Raw genomic sequence first — 15,249 nt, 5'->3', positions numbered from 1 at the left:
ATAGGCCTATGGTCTTATCTATCACATAAGCAAAAAAAGAAGAGACAAAATGAGAACATGTTTTAATTGAATGGCATACGGTACAACAGTGATAAATCCACTGCGTGTTAATGATAAAGGTGTTATTTTTAGCCTGTACCCATGGTGCCTCTCCTTTCTGTGTCTCAGAGAGCTCCGTACTGGTCTTCTCCTGGGGCTCCCCCTGGGCGCAGGACGTGTTCTCAGTCTGTCTCACACTGTTCATTTTTAATGAACAGCTATTATCAAACACAGCCATCCCCCTGGGGCTTGATCATGCTAACGGGACAACTTGTGGGCCACTGGGGTTCCATTGGTGTCAGGTCTTGGCACAGACATTCTCTGTGCATACAGACTACGTACATAGGACTGGTCAACCACTTCTGCTCTGCTACCACTCTGACCACTGTGACCCACATGCGTGACTGAATTGAACAGCTGACAAACCCAAATCGATCAACAATCTGGAAATATGTGCAACATACCCACCTCAATAGATAATAATAGAATTGGAAAAAGCTATGGGCTCTGGTAACTAGGTCATAAAGGAATCAATTGGTCAATATTCTTGAGGATTTTCTCCTTGCACATTCTGTAGGACATTTTAAAAGGGAGACCATTTGAAGCACAACCACTTCAAATCAAATCACATGTATTTATATAGCCCTTCGTACATCAGCTGATATCTCAAAGTGCTGTACAGAAACCCAGCCTAAAACCCCAAACAGCAAGCAATGCAGGTGTAGAAGCACAGTGGCTAGGAAAAACTCCCTAGAAAGGCCAAAACCTAGGAAGAAACCTAGAGAGGAACCAGGCTATGAGGGGTGGCCAGTCCTCTTCTGACTGTGCCGGGTGGAGATTATAACAGAACATGGCCAAGATGTTCAAATGTTCATAAATGACCAGCATGGTCAAATAAATTCTAACACACCAGCCCATGATAATAATAATCACAATAGTAGTCGAGGGTGCAGCAAGTCAGCACCTCAGGAGTAAATGTCAGTTGGCTTTTCATAGCCGATCATTAAGCGTATCTCTACCACTCCTGTTGTCTCTAGAGAGTTGAAAACAGCAGGTCTGGGACAGGTAGCACGTCTGGTGAACACGTCAGGATTCCATAGCCGCAGGCAGAACAGTTGAAACTGGAGCAGCAGCACGGCCAGGTGGACTGGGGACAGCAAGGAGTCATCATGCCAGGTAGTCCTGAGGCATGGTCCTAGGGCGCAGGTCCTCCGAGAGAAAGAGAGAAAGAGAGAATTGGAGAGAGCATACTTAAATTCACACAGGACACCGGATAAGACAGGAGAAGTACTCCAGATTTAAAAAACTGACCCTAGCCCCCCGACACATAAACAACTGCAGCATAAATACTGGAGGCTGAGACAGGAGGGGTCAGGAGACACTGTGGCCCCATCCGATGATACCCCCAGACAGGGCCAAACAAGAAGGATATAACCCCGCCCACTTTGCCAAAGCACAGCCCCCACACCACTAGAGGGATACCTTCAGCCACCAACTTACCATCCTGAGACAAGGCCGAGTATAGCCCACAAAGATCTCCACCATGGCACAACCCAAAGGGGGGGCGCCAACCCAGACAGGAAGATCACGTCAGTGACTCAACCCACTCAAGTGACGCACTCCTCCTAGGGACAGCATGAAAGAGCACCAGTAAGCCAGTGATTCAACAACTGTAATATGGTTAGAGGCAGAGAATCCCAGTGGAGAGAGGGGAACCGGCCAGGCAGAGACAGCAAGGGCGGTTCGTTGCTCCAGAGCCTTTTCCGTTCACCTTCACACTCCTGGGCCAGACTACACTCAATCATAGGACCTACTGAAGAGATGAGTCTTGAGACCGAGTCTGCGTCTCTGACATGGATAGGCAGACCATTCCAAAAATGGAGCTCTATAGGAGAAAGCCCTGCCTCCAGCTGTTTACTTAGAAATTCTAGGGACAATTAGGAGGCCTGCGTCTTGTGACCGTAGCGTACGTGTAGGTATGTACGGCAGGACCAAATCAGAAAGATAGGTAGGAGCAAGCCCATGTAATGCTTTGTAGGTTAGCCGTAAAACCTTGAAATCAGCCCTTGCCTTAACAGGAAGCCAGTGTAGGGAGGCTAGCACTGGAGTAATATACATTTTTTGGTTCTAGTCAGGATTCTAGCAGCCGTATTTAACACGAACTGAAGTTTATTTAGTGCTTTATCTGGGTAGCGGAAAGTAGAGCATTGCAGTAGTCTAACCTAGAAGTAACAAAAGCATGGATACATTTTTTGACAGAAAGTTTCAGATTTTTGCAATGTTACGTAGATGGAAAAAAGCTGTCCTTGAAACAGTCTTGATATGTTCATCAAAAGAGAGATCAGGGTCCAGAGTCACGCCGAGGTCCTTCACAGTTGTATTTGAGACGACTGTACAACCATCAAGATTAATTGTCAGATTCAACAGTAGATCGCTTTGTTTCTTGGGACCTAGAACAAGCATCTCTGTTTTGTCCGAGTTTAAAAGTAGAAAGTTTGCAGCCATCCACTTCCTTATGTCTGAAACACAGGCTTCTAGCGAGGGAAATTTTGGGGCTTCACCATGTTTCATTGAAATGTACAGCTGTGTGTCATCCGCATAGCAGTGAAAGTTAACATTATGTTTTCGAACATAAAATATATAGTGAAAACAAAAGTGGTCCTAAAACGGAACCTTGAGGAACACTGAAATGTATAGTTGATTTGTCAGAGGACAAACCATTCACAGAAACAAACAATCTATCTTTCCGACAGATAAGATCTAAGCCAGGCTAAGAACTTGTCCGTGTAGACCAATTTGGGTTTCCAATCTCTCCAAAAGAATGTGGTGATCGATGGTATCAAAAGCAGTACTAAGGTCTAGGAGCACGAGGACAGATGCAGAGCCTTGGTCTGATGCCATAAAAAGGTAATTTACCACCTTAACAAGGGCAGTCTCAGTGCTATGATGGGGTCTAAAACCAGACTGAAGCATTTCAAATACATTGTTTGTCTTCAGGAAGGCAGTGAGTTGCTGCGCAACCGCTTTTTCAAAAACAATTGAGAGGAATGGAAGATTCGATATAGGCCGATAGTTTTTTTATATTTTCTGGGTCAAGGTTTGGCTTTTTCAAGAGAGGCCTTATTACTGCTTCTTTTAGTGAGTTTGGTACACATCCGTTGGATAGAGATCCGTTTATTATGTTCAAGCACAGGAAGCAGCTCTTTCAGTAGTTTAGTTGGAATAGGGTCCAGTATGCAGCTTTGAAGGTTTAGAGGCCATGATTATTTTCAGCATTGTGTCAAGAGATATAGTACTAAAACACTTGAGTGTCTCTTTTGATCCTAGGTCCTGGCAGAGTTGTGCAGATTCAGGACAACTGAGTTTTGAAGGAATACGCAGATTTAAAGAGGAGTCCGTAATTTGCTTTCTAATGATCTTGATCTTTTCCTCAAAGAAGTTAATGAATTTATTACTGCTAAAGTGAAAGCCATCCTCACTTGGGGAATGTTGCTTTTTAGTTAGCTTTGCGACTGTATCAAAAATACATTTCAGATTGTTCTTATTTTCCTCAATTAAGTTGGAAAAATAGGATGATCGAGCAGCAGTGAGGGCTCTTCGATACTGCACGGTACTGTCTTTCCAAGCTAGTCGGAAGACTTCCAGTTTGGTGTGACACCATTTCCGTTCCAATTTATTGGAAGCTTGCTTCAGAGCTCGGGTATTTTCTGTATACCAGGGAGCTAGTTTCTTATGACAAAAGTTTTTAGTTTTTAGGGTGCAACTGCATCTAGGGTATTGTACAAGGTTAAATTGAGTTCCTCAGTTAGGTGATTAACTGATTTTTGTCCTCTGACGTCCTTGGGTAGGCAGAGGGAGTCTGGAAGGTCATCAAGGAATCTTTGTGTTGTCTGGGAAGTTATAGCATGACTTTTGATGCTCCTTGGTTGGGGTCTGAGCAGATTATTTGTTGCAATTGCAAACGTAATAAAATGGTGGTCCGATAGTCCAGGATTATGAGGGAAAGCATTGAGATCCACAACATTTATTCCATGGGACAAAACTAGGTCCAGAGTATGACTGTGATAGTGAGTAGGTCCAGAGACATGTTGGACAAAACCCACTGAGTCGATGATGGCTCCGAAAGCCTTTTGGAGTGGGTCTGTGGACTTTTCCATGTGAATATTAAAGTCACCAAAAATGTGAATATTATCTGCTATGACTACAAGGTCCGATAGGAATTCAGGGAACTCAATGAGGAACGCTGTATATGGCCCAGGAGGCCTGTAAACAGTATCTATAAAAAGTGATTGAGTAGGCTGCATAGATTTCATGACTAGAAGCTCAAAAGATGAAAACGTCTTTTTTTTTGTAAATTGACATTTGCTATCGTAAATGTTAGCAACACCTCCGCCTTTGCGGGATGCACGGGTGATATGGTCACTAGTGTAACCAGGAGGTGAGGCCTCATTTAACACAGTAAATTCATCAGGCTTATGCCATGTTTCAGTCAGGCCAATCACATCAAGATTATGATCAGTGATTAGTTCATTGACTATAACTGCCTTCGAAGTAAGGGATCTAACATTAAGTAGCCCTATTTGGAGACTTCAGAGGGGGAGAAGTCCGTCAGGGTCCAAGCTGAGCCATGTAGAGAGGGAGGGAGAGCACCGCAGAGGATTGTGAATGAGAGACTATACAGTAGTCTGCCTTTCCTGCTTTAGATGTGCCACTTGATGATAATGCAATGGGACACTCCGGGCAATTTAAACATTCATGCATTGTCCAGTCAGGGCACTCTGGGTTGCTCTGTAATAAAGAAGATCTGACAGGCCTGAACAGGAAGGCCACGGAGCCTCTATCTCAAAAAACTCTGTGTGGCTCGCCCAGATAAAATACAAGGTATTTCACAGGGCTGAATGGGAAAATAATCACCTTATTTGTTTACAGTAATATAGCCACTGTGGTATAAATTTGATTATTTCTGTAATTAGAAGATTTTAGGTTGCTTATGTGCTATTGAATGATTGTGGCCAATCAGAAGACACACTATTGGTTTTATGAGTATACTGTATACTTGTTATTAAACATCCAGTGAGTGCTTCTGTGTGTCTCTTGTCTGTGGCTGTTAGCTGCAAGGCTGAACTGTTTGCTCTCAAGCAGTAAAAATCAGGGAAAGCCCATGCATATCCTTGCTGCTCTGTGTGTGTGTGCGTTTGGTTTTACTTTCCTTGTGGGAACCATAAGTCCTTCGTGGGGACCAAATGTCCTTTTGTGGGGACCAATTGTCCTTTTGTGGGGACCAAATGTCAAAAGCATAGTCAAACAAATAAAAAATGCTCAATTTCACCATTCCCCAAAAGGAAAAAGGCAATTTTAGGCTTCAGGGTTAGTTTTAGGGTTAGGTTTAGGGTTACGGTTAGGGTCTGGATAGGGTTAGGGAAAATACGATTTTGAATTGGAATTAATTAATTTAGTATCCACAAGGATACTGTGTGTGTGTGTGTGTGTGTGTGTGTGTGTGTGTGTGTGTGTGTGTGTGTGTGTGTGTGTGTGTGTGTGTGTGACAGTGTGATTTTATTAGACAGCACTCAAAGCTGGTGACTCATTTGACACACACCTCTTGTAGAAGATAATTTTACAAAGTGCAGGTGTAAAGAAGTTATGAAATATTCCACGCTAGCTTCACCCTCGTGTGGACGCTAGCAAGCAAGCAAGCTAGGTAGTTCTAGATATCAACATCCAATCCAGTAGGGTCTGGAAGCTATAGTGAGCTTCGATTGGTCAAGCGCGTCATGATTTAGTGGAGTATTTGCATGAAGTTCAGCTTTCCCCAACTTTGGTGCCACCCTGTTCACATCCCTCACCCATGCTCGCATCGCCCAACGGTCACCCTCCCACTTCGCTTCTCTTCCATTGGAAATATATGGCATTTCGTAGTTACATTGCCCATATCGTCTTCAGTTAAGAGGCACTGTTAACTTCTCCGATACGGATTGAATAGAGCCCCAAGCTTGGATTTAAATGTTTAGTCCAACTATCATGTGGTGTGATATTCCCAGACAACCCACTGGGCACTCACTGGTTGAATCAAAAAACAATGTTGTTTACAATGTAAACAATGCGTGTTGTCAGCCGCTGTAAACAATGTTGTTTACAATTCAATTTGAAACGTGGAACCAACGTGGATTAGTCGTTGAGTTGACGTCTGTGCCCAGTGGGAAGTGCCCTTTCCATAATGTGATTAGATCCCACAACAATGCTTTATCATGACAAACATTAAACTAGAGGTAACTGGTTCTAGGCTCTACAGGGGGCGGTAGACACGGACTCACTTGTCTTGTTTACCTCCGCCGTCTGGCTTCACCCTGATCGAGTTACAGTGCTCCTGCTGTATCCCATATTGTGTCAGATCGATCTGGGCTCTGTTGGCTAGAGGCAACCTGTCTGAACTGGTTAAAGGGTGAGACAGGTGCCCTAAAGTCCAATTGTCTTTACTGATAATAAAATGTGATTGATATTGGTTTGTCCTGAGCTAGGATATGTATGGGTGTTTCCCGATACAGCCTTTGGCTTTAGCGGTCATTTAGTTTTCCCACAGACCTTATTCAAGATACACTTTATTTACTGTGCAGATGTACAATCATATCACACTTTGTGCACTTTTAACTGCTCTCTGTAGAGATGACAAAGAGACTGAGACATACTGTATATTTAGAACATGTGGCTTGATTTTTATTATTTTGTCAGGCTTGCAACCAAGCAACTGAAAATAACAATATAGAACATGAGTATCACCAAGTAAACAAGTCTGAGCTTCAGCATACAGCCTTCTTCATCCATCCACTCCAGTCATCTGCAGTGCTGCTAGATATTCTCTCCATCTAGTTTGACCTTTGATGCTGCACACAGCATGTTGGGCACCTAAACTGTTATTTACTGTAACGTTATCCCACTGCATCTGCACACCTGCCCAACCTGTACTCACCTATCCCTCTCATTGCACAAAAGAGTAGTATAGATATTCAAAGTTTAGACGGTGCTGAAGAGGATTATGTCAGAAGCAGAGTCTTAAGACGGTGAGAATCAATTTAGGCAGGAGTCAACTTCCTGATGTTAATGGTCAGGCAGGCAGGCAGTCATTAAGCAGATGCACGCTGGTCCTGAGGTGGCCTGGGTCTTGGTGGATCTCGTGGGAGGTGGGCAGGTCACATAGGGTAGAACTGTGAGGCGGCCTCTGATGACTGGATCTCCACCTGGGCCATCTTGAACTGGGTGCACTGCAGCCACTTGCGCAGAGCAAAGGGCAGGGCCCCGGCTGCCTGGCCCTGCAGACACTGGTGGTTCACCCTGTTCTGGATAGCCTGCAGTCGCAGCTGGAGCCCTGCAGACAGATGCTGCATGGGACAGGGGGAGTTTTTTCACTGGATGTTCTGAAATCCCAAGCATCTATATCCATATACGAACATAATACAAATCATATTTGAATTGCAATTTAATTCTTACCTTTAGGTTGGATTGAATCATGGGCAACCACATAGGTATTAACTGATGGAGAGAAGAGGGGAATTTTTTGTTGAAATAGAAAAGCAACATGAAGTGTAAAATCAAGTGTTTGGGAAAAATGTACCTTCACGAAGATGGTTGAGTTGCATTCTTGTAGAGCCTCCATCAGGCTAATGACATGTAGACACACCATCTCCACCATCTTGGAAAGTTGAAGAGAACACATTTTTATTACTGCAAGTGATCATAACTTGATTTATGATTACCCCCCCCATCCAAATATAAGGTAGAAGCGCAGTCTCAGGCCGGGATTCAATCCGACCGCAGATTTGAACAATGCGCCATTTAAAGATGATTTCCAATAGAGCCAGCATTGACTGAGAATATGGTCTCTGTGAACGCAGGAACATTTCCTTTAAAACCTGCATTGTGGATCAAGAGCGATCAGATTGAATCTCAGTCTTACAAAACAGCAATGTCCTGTTAGACATAACAACGATATGTTGGTGATTTAACCAATTCCTCTGTCACATTCACAACAACAGTCAGAGGAGTAGTTCACATTTATCTGTTGCACGTCTCCAAGCACATCCTCTTTCCAGCCCACCCCCTCTTGAAGCTGATGGAGAGATAAGCATGTGGATCTTCCTTACCACTTTGTTATGGGCCATGAGCTGCAAGATGCTGGGTGTGACGCGGCTCCAGAACTCCAGGCCCGTCAGTATGGCATTGGAAGAGAACTCTGTCTGGTTCTGGTTTTGCAGGGCCGAGGCGGCCGCCGCCTGCTCACAGTAGATGGTCCACAGCTGGGCAAACATGAAGGCATGGAACAGGGAGCACATGTGCAGCACTGACGTCTGCAGACAGAGGTGGCGAGGAAGAGAGAGGTCAGTGACACTTTGGTTTTCATGTGAAATCTTCATAGGTTTCCGTAGCAGTTTCTTCAACATTTATGCATATAGCACTTAGACATTTTCCTGACCTTGGATTGCTCAGGGAAGCCGATGAGAATGATGATGAGGTGGTCAGCGATGTGTGAGCCAGCGTCCAGGGGGATGGGCATACAGGAGGTGGAGCCCTGGTACAGGGCATAGTGGGTCAGGGAGCCCAGGAGCAGCCAGGACAGCTGGCGGATGTGGGACACACACTCGATGAACTCCTTCGGTCTGAGGAGGAGACAAAGGTTAAACGTTTGTTGAGCAAACATTACAGTGTTATTAGAGTCACCATTCATTCTAATGCCTGATAAAAGTAATTCTGGTAATAGAATGTCTTCATGATTACAGACAGTGAGATCACTGAAAGTAACATCAGCGCTGTGACTGTCGGTGCCTCTCACCCCTGCTGCATGGTGGATGGGGGATGGTAGAGCCAGGGAAGATAACGGATCACTGCCTTATTGTCACGGTGATTGCCTTTGCTGATCTCCATGGCAGCCACCTGTGCCAGGCCCACTTTCAGGTTTCCTCCAAACGTGTCCTCGTGCAGCGGCTGACAACACGCTTTCATATGGTTCTGGACAGAGTCACATGATCACATGACTACGGCCCTGCGTTTTCCCTGATCACTTGACCAGGAGAAACTCAGGACCCTCCACATGACAAGATGGTTAGAGATGAGACTTATCCACCCATCTTACATGAGTTAAGGCAGAGTAAGGAGGAAACTCACTTTCAGTTTGGTCAGTGTGTGCATGTCCGCTATGAAGTCTAGAAGCTCACTGATGTATTGCCTCATGCATTCCATTGCTGCTGTCGTGCACTGAGAAAGACAGAGAATAGTGCAACAATCAAACAACCCATATGTTTATTTCAATAGGTCATCATAAAGGAACACAGATAACCAATGTACTGTATTATATACTGTCTTACCCCTGGAAGTGATGAGATCATGTGCTTTGAGAGAATAGTAGACTCTGCTAGCCTCGTACCAATATCTGAACAAACAAACTGACAACATCCACACATAGTTAACATAAAGACATTTGTAAAGTTATCTTTGGTACTTTTGGGTTGAAATCTTTTCCACAAGTAGTTCTGATTGTACTACTGTTTACCTGGACCAGCAGTAGCAGGTTAGTATCGGGTAGAGGAGACTTGAACTTCAGAGCCTGCAGAAGCTCCAGCACCACAATACGAGACATATAGAACTTATCTCTCTCCTGTGAAAACACAAAATAGCTCAGGATGAGGACAAATGAGGATAGTGGATAGAGAATATAGAAAATAACTGTGTACAAATATTGGAATGATTTTAGAGGAACCAAGTGAGATCGGCATACTGGGGAAAAAGGTTTGCCTGGTGGATGTTTTCTCTAAGCTGTCTTATTTCATATTTCAGGGCTGTGTACTGTTTCTCTCTCCCTCTCCAGCGCTGCCTGTGTGTATGTGTACTGTTTCTCTCTCCCTCTCCAGCGCTGCCTGTGTGTATGTGTACTGTTTCTCTCTCCCTCTCCAGCGCTGCCTGTGTGTATGTGTACTGTTTCTCTCTCCCTCTCCAGCGCTGCCTGTGTGTATGTGTACTGTTTCTCTCTCCCTCTCCAGCGCTGCCTGTGTGTATGTGTACTGTTTCTCTCTCCCTCTCCAGCGCTGCCTGTGTGTATGTGTACTGTTTCTCTCTCCCTCTCCAGCGCTGCCTGTGTGTATGTGTACTGTTTCTCTCTCCCTCTCCAGCGCTGCCTGTGTGTATGTGTACTGTTTCTCTCTCCCTCTCCAGCGCTGCCTGTGTGTATGTGTACTGTTTCTCTCTCCCTCTCCAGCGCTGCCTGTGTGTATGTGTACTGTTTCTCTCTCCCTCTCCAGCGCTGCCTGTGTGTATGTGTACTGTTTCTCTCTCCCTCTCCAGCGCTGCCTGTGTGTATGTGTACTGTTTCTCTCTCCCTCTCCAGCGCTGCCTATGTGTATGTGTACTGTTTCTCTCTCCCTCTCCAGCGCTGCCTGTGTGTATGTGTACTGTTTCTCTCTCCCTCTCCAGCGCTGCCTGTGTGTATGTGTACTGGAGTATAAAGCTTGTCTGTGGTCTGAATAGAGACAGAGGATCTGATTAGCATGGCACCCAGTCCAGATCTCCACTCTCCTAGGGTCCCAGTTCAGATGAGGCTGTCAGCCTGGAGAGCCACTGCCCTCAATACAAAGCCCTGCTACATCTCTCTCTCTTTTCAACCAAAGAAATCATTCCCTTCTCATCAGCATGAAACCAAAATATATCGAGTATAGTTGATTTGGGGTCATATTTGTTCAAATGTTCTATGCGTAGTGCAGTAGTGATAAACATAACTTCCCAAACATCCGTACATCTACAATAACCCAAGCACTGAAAAATCCTCCTTAAACGTGTGTTTGAGACAGCTCACCTCATAAGACTAACTGCACAGGAAACATTTAAATAGACGTAATCAGTCATATTGACTCGTGTTTTGAGAAACGGATGTTATATAGCGGGGATTAACCAGGCTGGAGGAAATCAATAGAGCTGGAGACATAAAGCATGGTGCTGTGACAGCAGTGGTGTGGTAAGGATCCATCTGTCCTGCAGCAGGAGACAGCCCAGGACACATACATCCTCAGCCCAGAGCCCCAACTAACCATGTAAATCAATACTGGCTGATTGTTTACTTAACTATCTGTGACACACAGCCACCTTCCTGTCTAGCAGGAGTGGCTGGGGATAAGTATTATCACCAAGAACTACAATATACAGAGTTCTGCAGACATAGATTCATGTTTAACAATGCGGGACAAAGTCATATTTCCGTATCCCTTTTCAAATTGGGCCTTTCACATTAGAGGTCGACCGATTATGATTTTTCAACGCCAATACTGATACCGAATATTGGAGGACCAAAAAAAGCAGATACCAATTAATCGGACGATTTAAAAATGTTTTTGTAATAATGACAATTACAACAATACTGAATGAACACTTATTTTAACTTAATATAATACATCAATAAAATCAATTTAGCCTCAAATAAATAATGAAACATGAAACAAATAATGCAAAAACAACGTGTTGGAGAAGAAAGTAAAAGTGCAATATGTGCTATTTAAGAAAGCTAACGTTTTAGTTCCTTGCTCAGAACATGAGACATATGAAAGCTGGTGGTTCCTTTCAACATGAGTCTTCAATATTCCCAGGTAAGAAGTTTTAGGTTGAGGTTATTATAGGAATTATAGGACTATTTCTCTCTATACCATTTGTATTTCATATACCTTTGAATATTGGATGTTCTTATAGGCACTTTAGTATTGCCAGTGTAACAGTATAGCTTCCATCCCTCTCCTCGCCTCTACCTGGGCTCGAACCAGGAACACATCGACAACAGCCACCCTCGAAGCAGCGTTACCCATCACTCAACAAAATCCACGGCCCATGCAGAGCAAGGGGAACAATTACTCCAAGTCTCAGACTTGTGACATTTGAAACGCTATTAGCACGCACCCCGCTAACTAGCTAGCCATTTCCCCTTCGGTTACACCAGCCTAATCTCGGGAGTTGATAGGCTCGAAGTCATAAACAGCGCAATGCTTGAAGCACAGCGAAGAGATGCTGGCAAACACACAAAAGTGCTGTTTGAATGAATGCTTACGAGCCTGCTGCTGCCTACCACCGCTCAGTCAAGACTGCTCTATCAAATCATAGACTCAATTATAACATAGTAACACACAAAAATACGAGCCTTAGGTCATTAATATGGTCGAATCCGGAAACAATCATCTCGAAAATCAAACATTTATTCTTTCAGTGAAATACGGAACCGTTCCGTATTTTATCTAACGGGTGGCATCCATAAGTCTAAATATTCCTGTTACATTGTACAACCTTCAATGTTATGTCATAATTACGTAAAATTCTGGCAAATTAGTTTGCAACAAGCCAGGCGGCCCAAACTGTTGCATATACCCTGACTCTGCGTGCAATGAACGCAAGAAAAGTGACACAATTTCACCTGGTTAATATTGCCTGCTAACCTGGATTTATTTAGCAGCTCACAGATTACTGCACCTGTACATAGCCCACCTATAATTTAGCCCAAACAACTACCTCTTTCCCTACTGTATTTATTTTATTTTATTTATTTATTTTGCTCCTTTGCACCCCATAATTTTTTATTTCTACTTTGCACATTCTTCCACTGCAAATCTAGTGTCCAGTGTTTTACTTGCTATATTGTATTTACTTTGCCACCGTGGCCTTTTTTTGCCTTTACCTCCCTTATCTCACCTCATTTGCTCACATCATATATCGACTTGTTTCTACTGTATTATTGACTGTATGTTTGTTTTACTTCATGTGTAACTCTGTCGTTGTATGTGTCGAACTGCTTTGCTTTATCTTGACCAGGTCGCAAACTTGTTCTCAACTTGCCTACCTGGTTAAATAAAGGTGAAATAAATAAATTAAATAAAAAAATGTAGCTAAATATGCAGGTTTAAAAATATATACTTCTGTGTATTGATTTTAATAAAGCCATTGATGTTTATGGTTAGGTACAGTCGTGCAACGATTGTTGGCTGTCTTTGTTAGGAAGAAATATTCTTCACACAGTTCGCAACGAGCCAGGCGGCCCAAACTGCTGCATATACACTGACTCTGTTGCAACAGAAGTGACACCATTTCCCTAGTTAAAAGAAATTCATGTTAGCAGGCAATATTAACTAAATATGCAGGTTTAAAAATATATACTTGTGTATTGATTTTAACAAAGGCATTGATGTTTATGGTTAGGTACACGTTGGAGCAATGACAGTCCTTTTTCGCAAATGCGCATCGATTATATGCAGCGCAGGACACGCTAGATAAACTTGTAATATCAACCATGTGTAGTTAACTAGTGATTATGATTGATTGTTTTTTATAAGATAAGTTTAATGCTAGCTAGCAACTTACCTTGGCTTCTTACTGCATTCGCGTAACAGGCAGTCTCCTCGTGGAGTGCAATGTAAGGCAGGTGGTTAGAGCTTTGGACTAGTTAACTGTAAGGTTGCAAGATTGAATCCCCGAGCTGACAAGGTAAAAATCTGTTGTTCTGCCCCTGAAAAAGGTAGTTAACCCACTGTTCCTAGGCCGTCAGTGAAAATAAGAATGTGTTCTTAACTGACTTGCTTAGTTAAATAAAGGTGTAAAAAAATATATATACCGATTTCCAATTGTTATGAAAATTGAAATCGGCCCTAATTAATAGGCCATAGCGATTAATCGGTCGACCTCTATTTCACATGAGATCATTGCAATGCTAACAGTGTTTTTAATTTTTTTTATAAACAAACATAAACAAATATGCTAGGAAATGTAAGCTAAACTATACATATCTACCTTGTTGAAGGCTTTGTAACAGAGGCCACATAGCTCCACCAGGTAAGAGAGGCTGAACACTCCATACTGCATGACAAAGCTCAGCAGTTTGGAGAAGGGCTCCAGTAAGCTCTGGGGAAGAGAAGAAAAAGAGACAGTAACGGCTGGGTCCTGCCTGCTGGTGGGAGGCCAAGGGGATTTTAACACAACATGATTTGTAGGACTTATACGTTCACTCATGCAAATGTGACTAAACTGAATGCTATCAGGTGTAAATCCTTTGATTTAAAGAGTCAGAATGTAACCAGTCATATAACCTGCTCAGGCCCATATCAGAGAAGGGCTGGGATAGTGTGCTATATATGACACTCGATTGAAGACTGTGCTCACCATTTGGTTAGTAGGCCTAATGCATCCTGTAGCACAATCTCCAAAAAGTTATGTGACATGGAGAAATAAGAGCACCTCATCCCAGCTGCCCACTGCACTGAGGATAGGAAACACTGTCACCACCGATAAATCCACGATAAATGAGAATTTCAATAAGCATTTTTCTACGGCTGGCCATGCTTTCCACCTGGCTACCCCTACCCTGGTCAACAACCCTGCAACCCCCACAGCAACTTGCCCAAGCCTCCCCATTTCTCCAAATCCAGATAGCCGATGTTCTGAAAGACCTGCAACATATGGAACCCTACAAATCAGCTGGGCTAGACAATCTGGACCCTCTCATTCTAAAATTATCAGCCAAAATTGTTGCAACCCCTATTACTAGCCTGTTCAACCTCTCTTTCGTATCGTCTGAGATCCCCAAAGATTGGAAAGCTGCCACAGTCATCTTCCTCTTCAAAGGGGGAGACGCTCTAGACCCTAACTGCGACAGACCCATATCTATCCTACCCTGCCTTTCTAAGGTCTTTGAAAGGCAAGTTAACAAACAGATCACCGACCATTTTGAATCCCACCGTATCTTCTCCGCTATGCAATCTGGTTTCCGAGCTGGTCACGGGTGCACCTCAGCCACGCTCAAGGTCCTAAACGATATCATAACCTCCATCAATAAGAGACAATACTGTGCAGCTGTATTCATCAGCCTGGCCAAGGCTTTCGACTCTGTCAATCACCACATTCTTATCGGCAGACTCAACAGCCTTGGTTTCTCAAATGAATGCCTCACCTGGTTCACCAACTACTTCTCAGACAGACTTCAGTGTGTCAAATCGGAGGGCCTGTTGTCCAGACCCTTTGCAGTCTCTATGGGGGTGCCACAGGGTTAAATTCTCGGGCCAACTTTCTCTGTAAACATCAATGATGTCGTTTTTGCTGCTGGTGATTCTCTGATCCACCTCTATGCAGACGACACCATTCTGCATACATCTGGCCCTTCTTTGGACACTGTGTTAACTAATCTCCAGGTGAGCTTCAATGCCA

At 43.7% G+C, this 15,249-nt stretch overlaps 1 protein-coding gene across 6 annotated transcripts in view; it reads right to left on the bottom strand.

Moving 5' to 3' along the window:
• Positions 1-6,727: 6,727 nt before the first annotated feature.
• Positions 6,728-15,249, bottom strand: part of LOC109894465 (protein unc-79 homolog) — a 48,895-nt gene continuing 40,373 nt past the window's right edge. For all 6 annotated transcript variants that reach the window (XM_020487974.2, XM_031828936.1, XM_031828938.1 and 3 more), the window contains 10 exons: positions 13,840-13,950; positions 9,581-9,685; positions 9,396-9,473; positions 9,196-9,285; positions 8,864-9,039; positions 8,507-8,690; positions 8,178-8,381; positions 7,649-7,726; positions 7,525-7,566; positions 6,728-7,415 (listed from right to left, as the gene is read on the bottom strand). In XM_020487974.2, the coding sequence (XP_020343563.1) occupies positions 7,227-7,415; positions 7,525-7,566; positions 7,649-7,726; positions 8,178-8,381; positions 8,507-8,690; positions 8,864-9,039; positions 9,196-9,285; positions 9,396-9,473; positions 9,581-9,685; positions 13,840-13,950 (1,257 nt within the window). In that variant the 3' untranslated portion in view covers positions 6,728-7,226. The remainder of the gene's footprint in view (positions 7,416-7,524; positions 7,567-7,648; positions 7,727-8,177; positions 8,382-8,506; positions 8,691-8,863; positions 9,040-9,195; positions 9,286-9,395; positions 9,474-9,580; positions 9,686-13,839; positions 13,951-15,249) is intronic.

The sequence above is a fragment of the Oncorhynchus kisutch genome, linkage group LG7, assembly GCF_002021735.2.
Source record: "Oncorhynchus kisutch isolate 150728-3 linkage group LG7, Okis_V2, whole genome shotgun sequence".
In the NCBI taxonomy this organism is placed as follows: domain Eukaryota; kingdom Metazoa; phylum Chordata; class Actinopteri; order Salmoniformes; family Salmonidae; genus Oncorhynchus; species Oncorhynchus kisutch.
The sequence above is the reverse complement of the archived record's forward strand: the minus strand, read 5'-3'. Positions and strand labels throughout refer to the sequence as shown.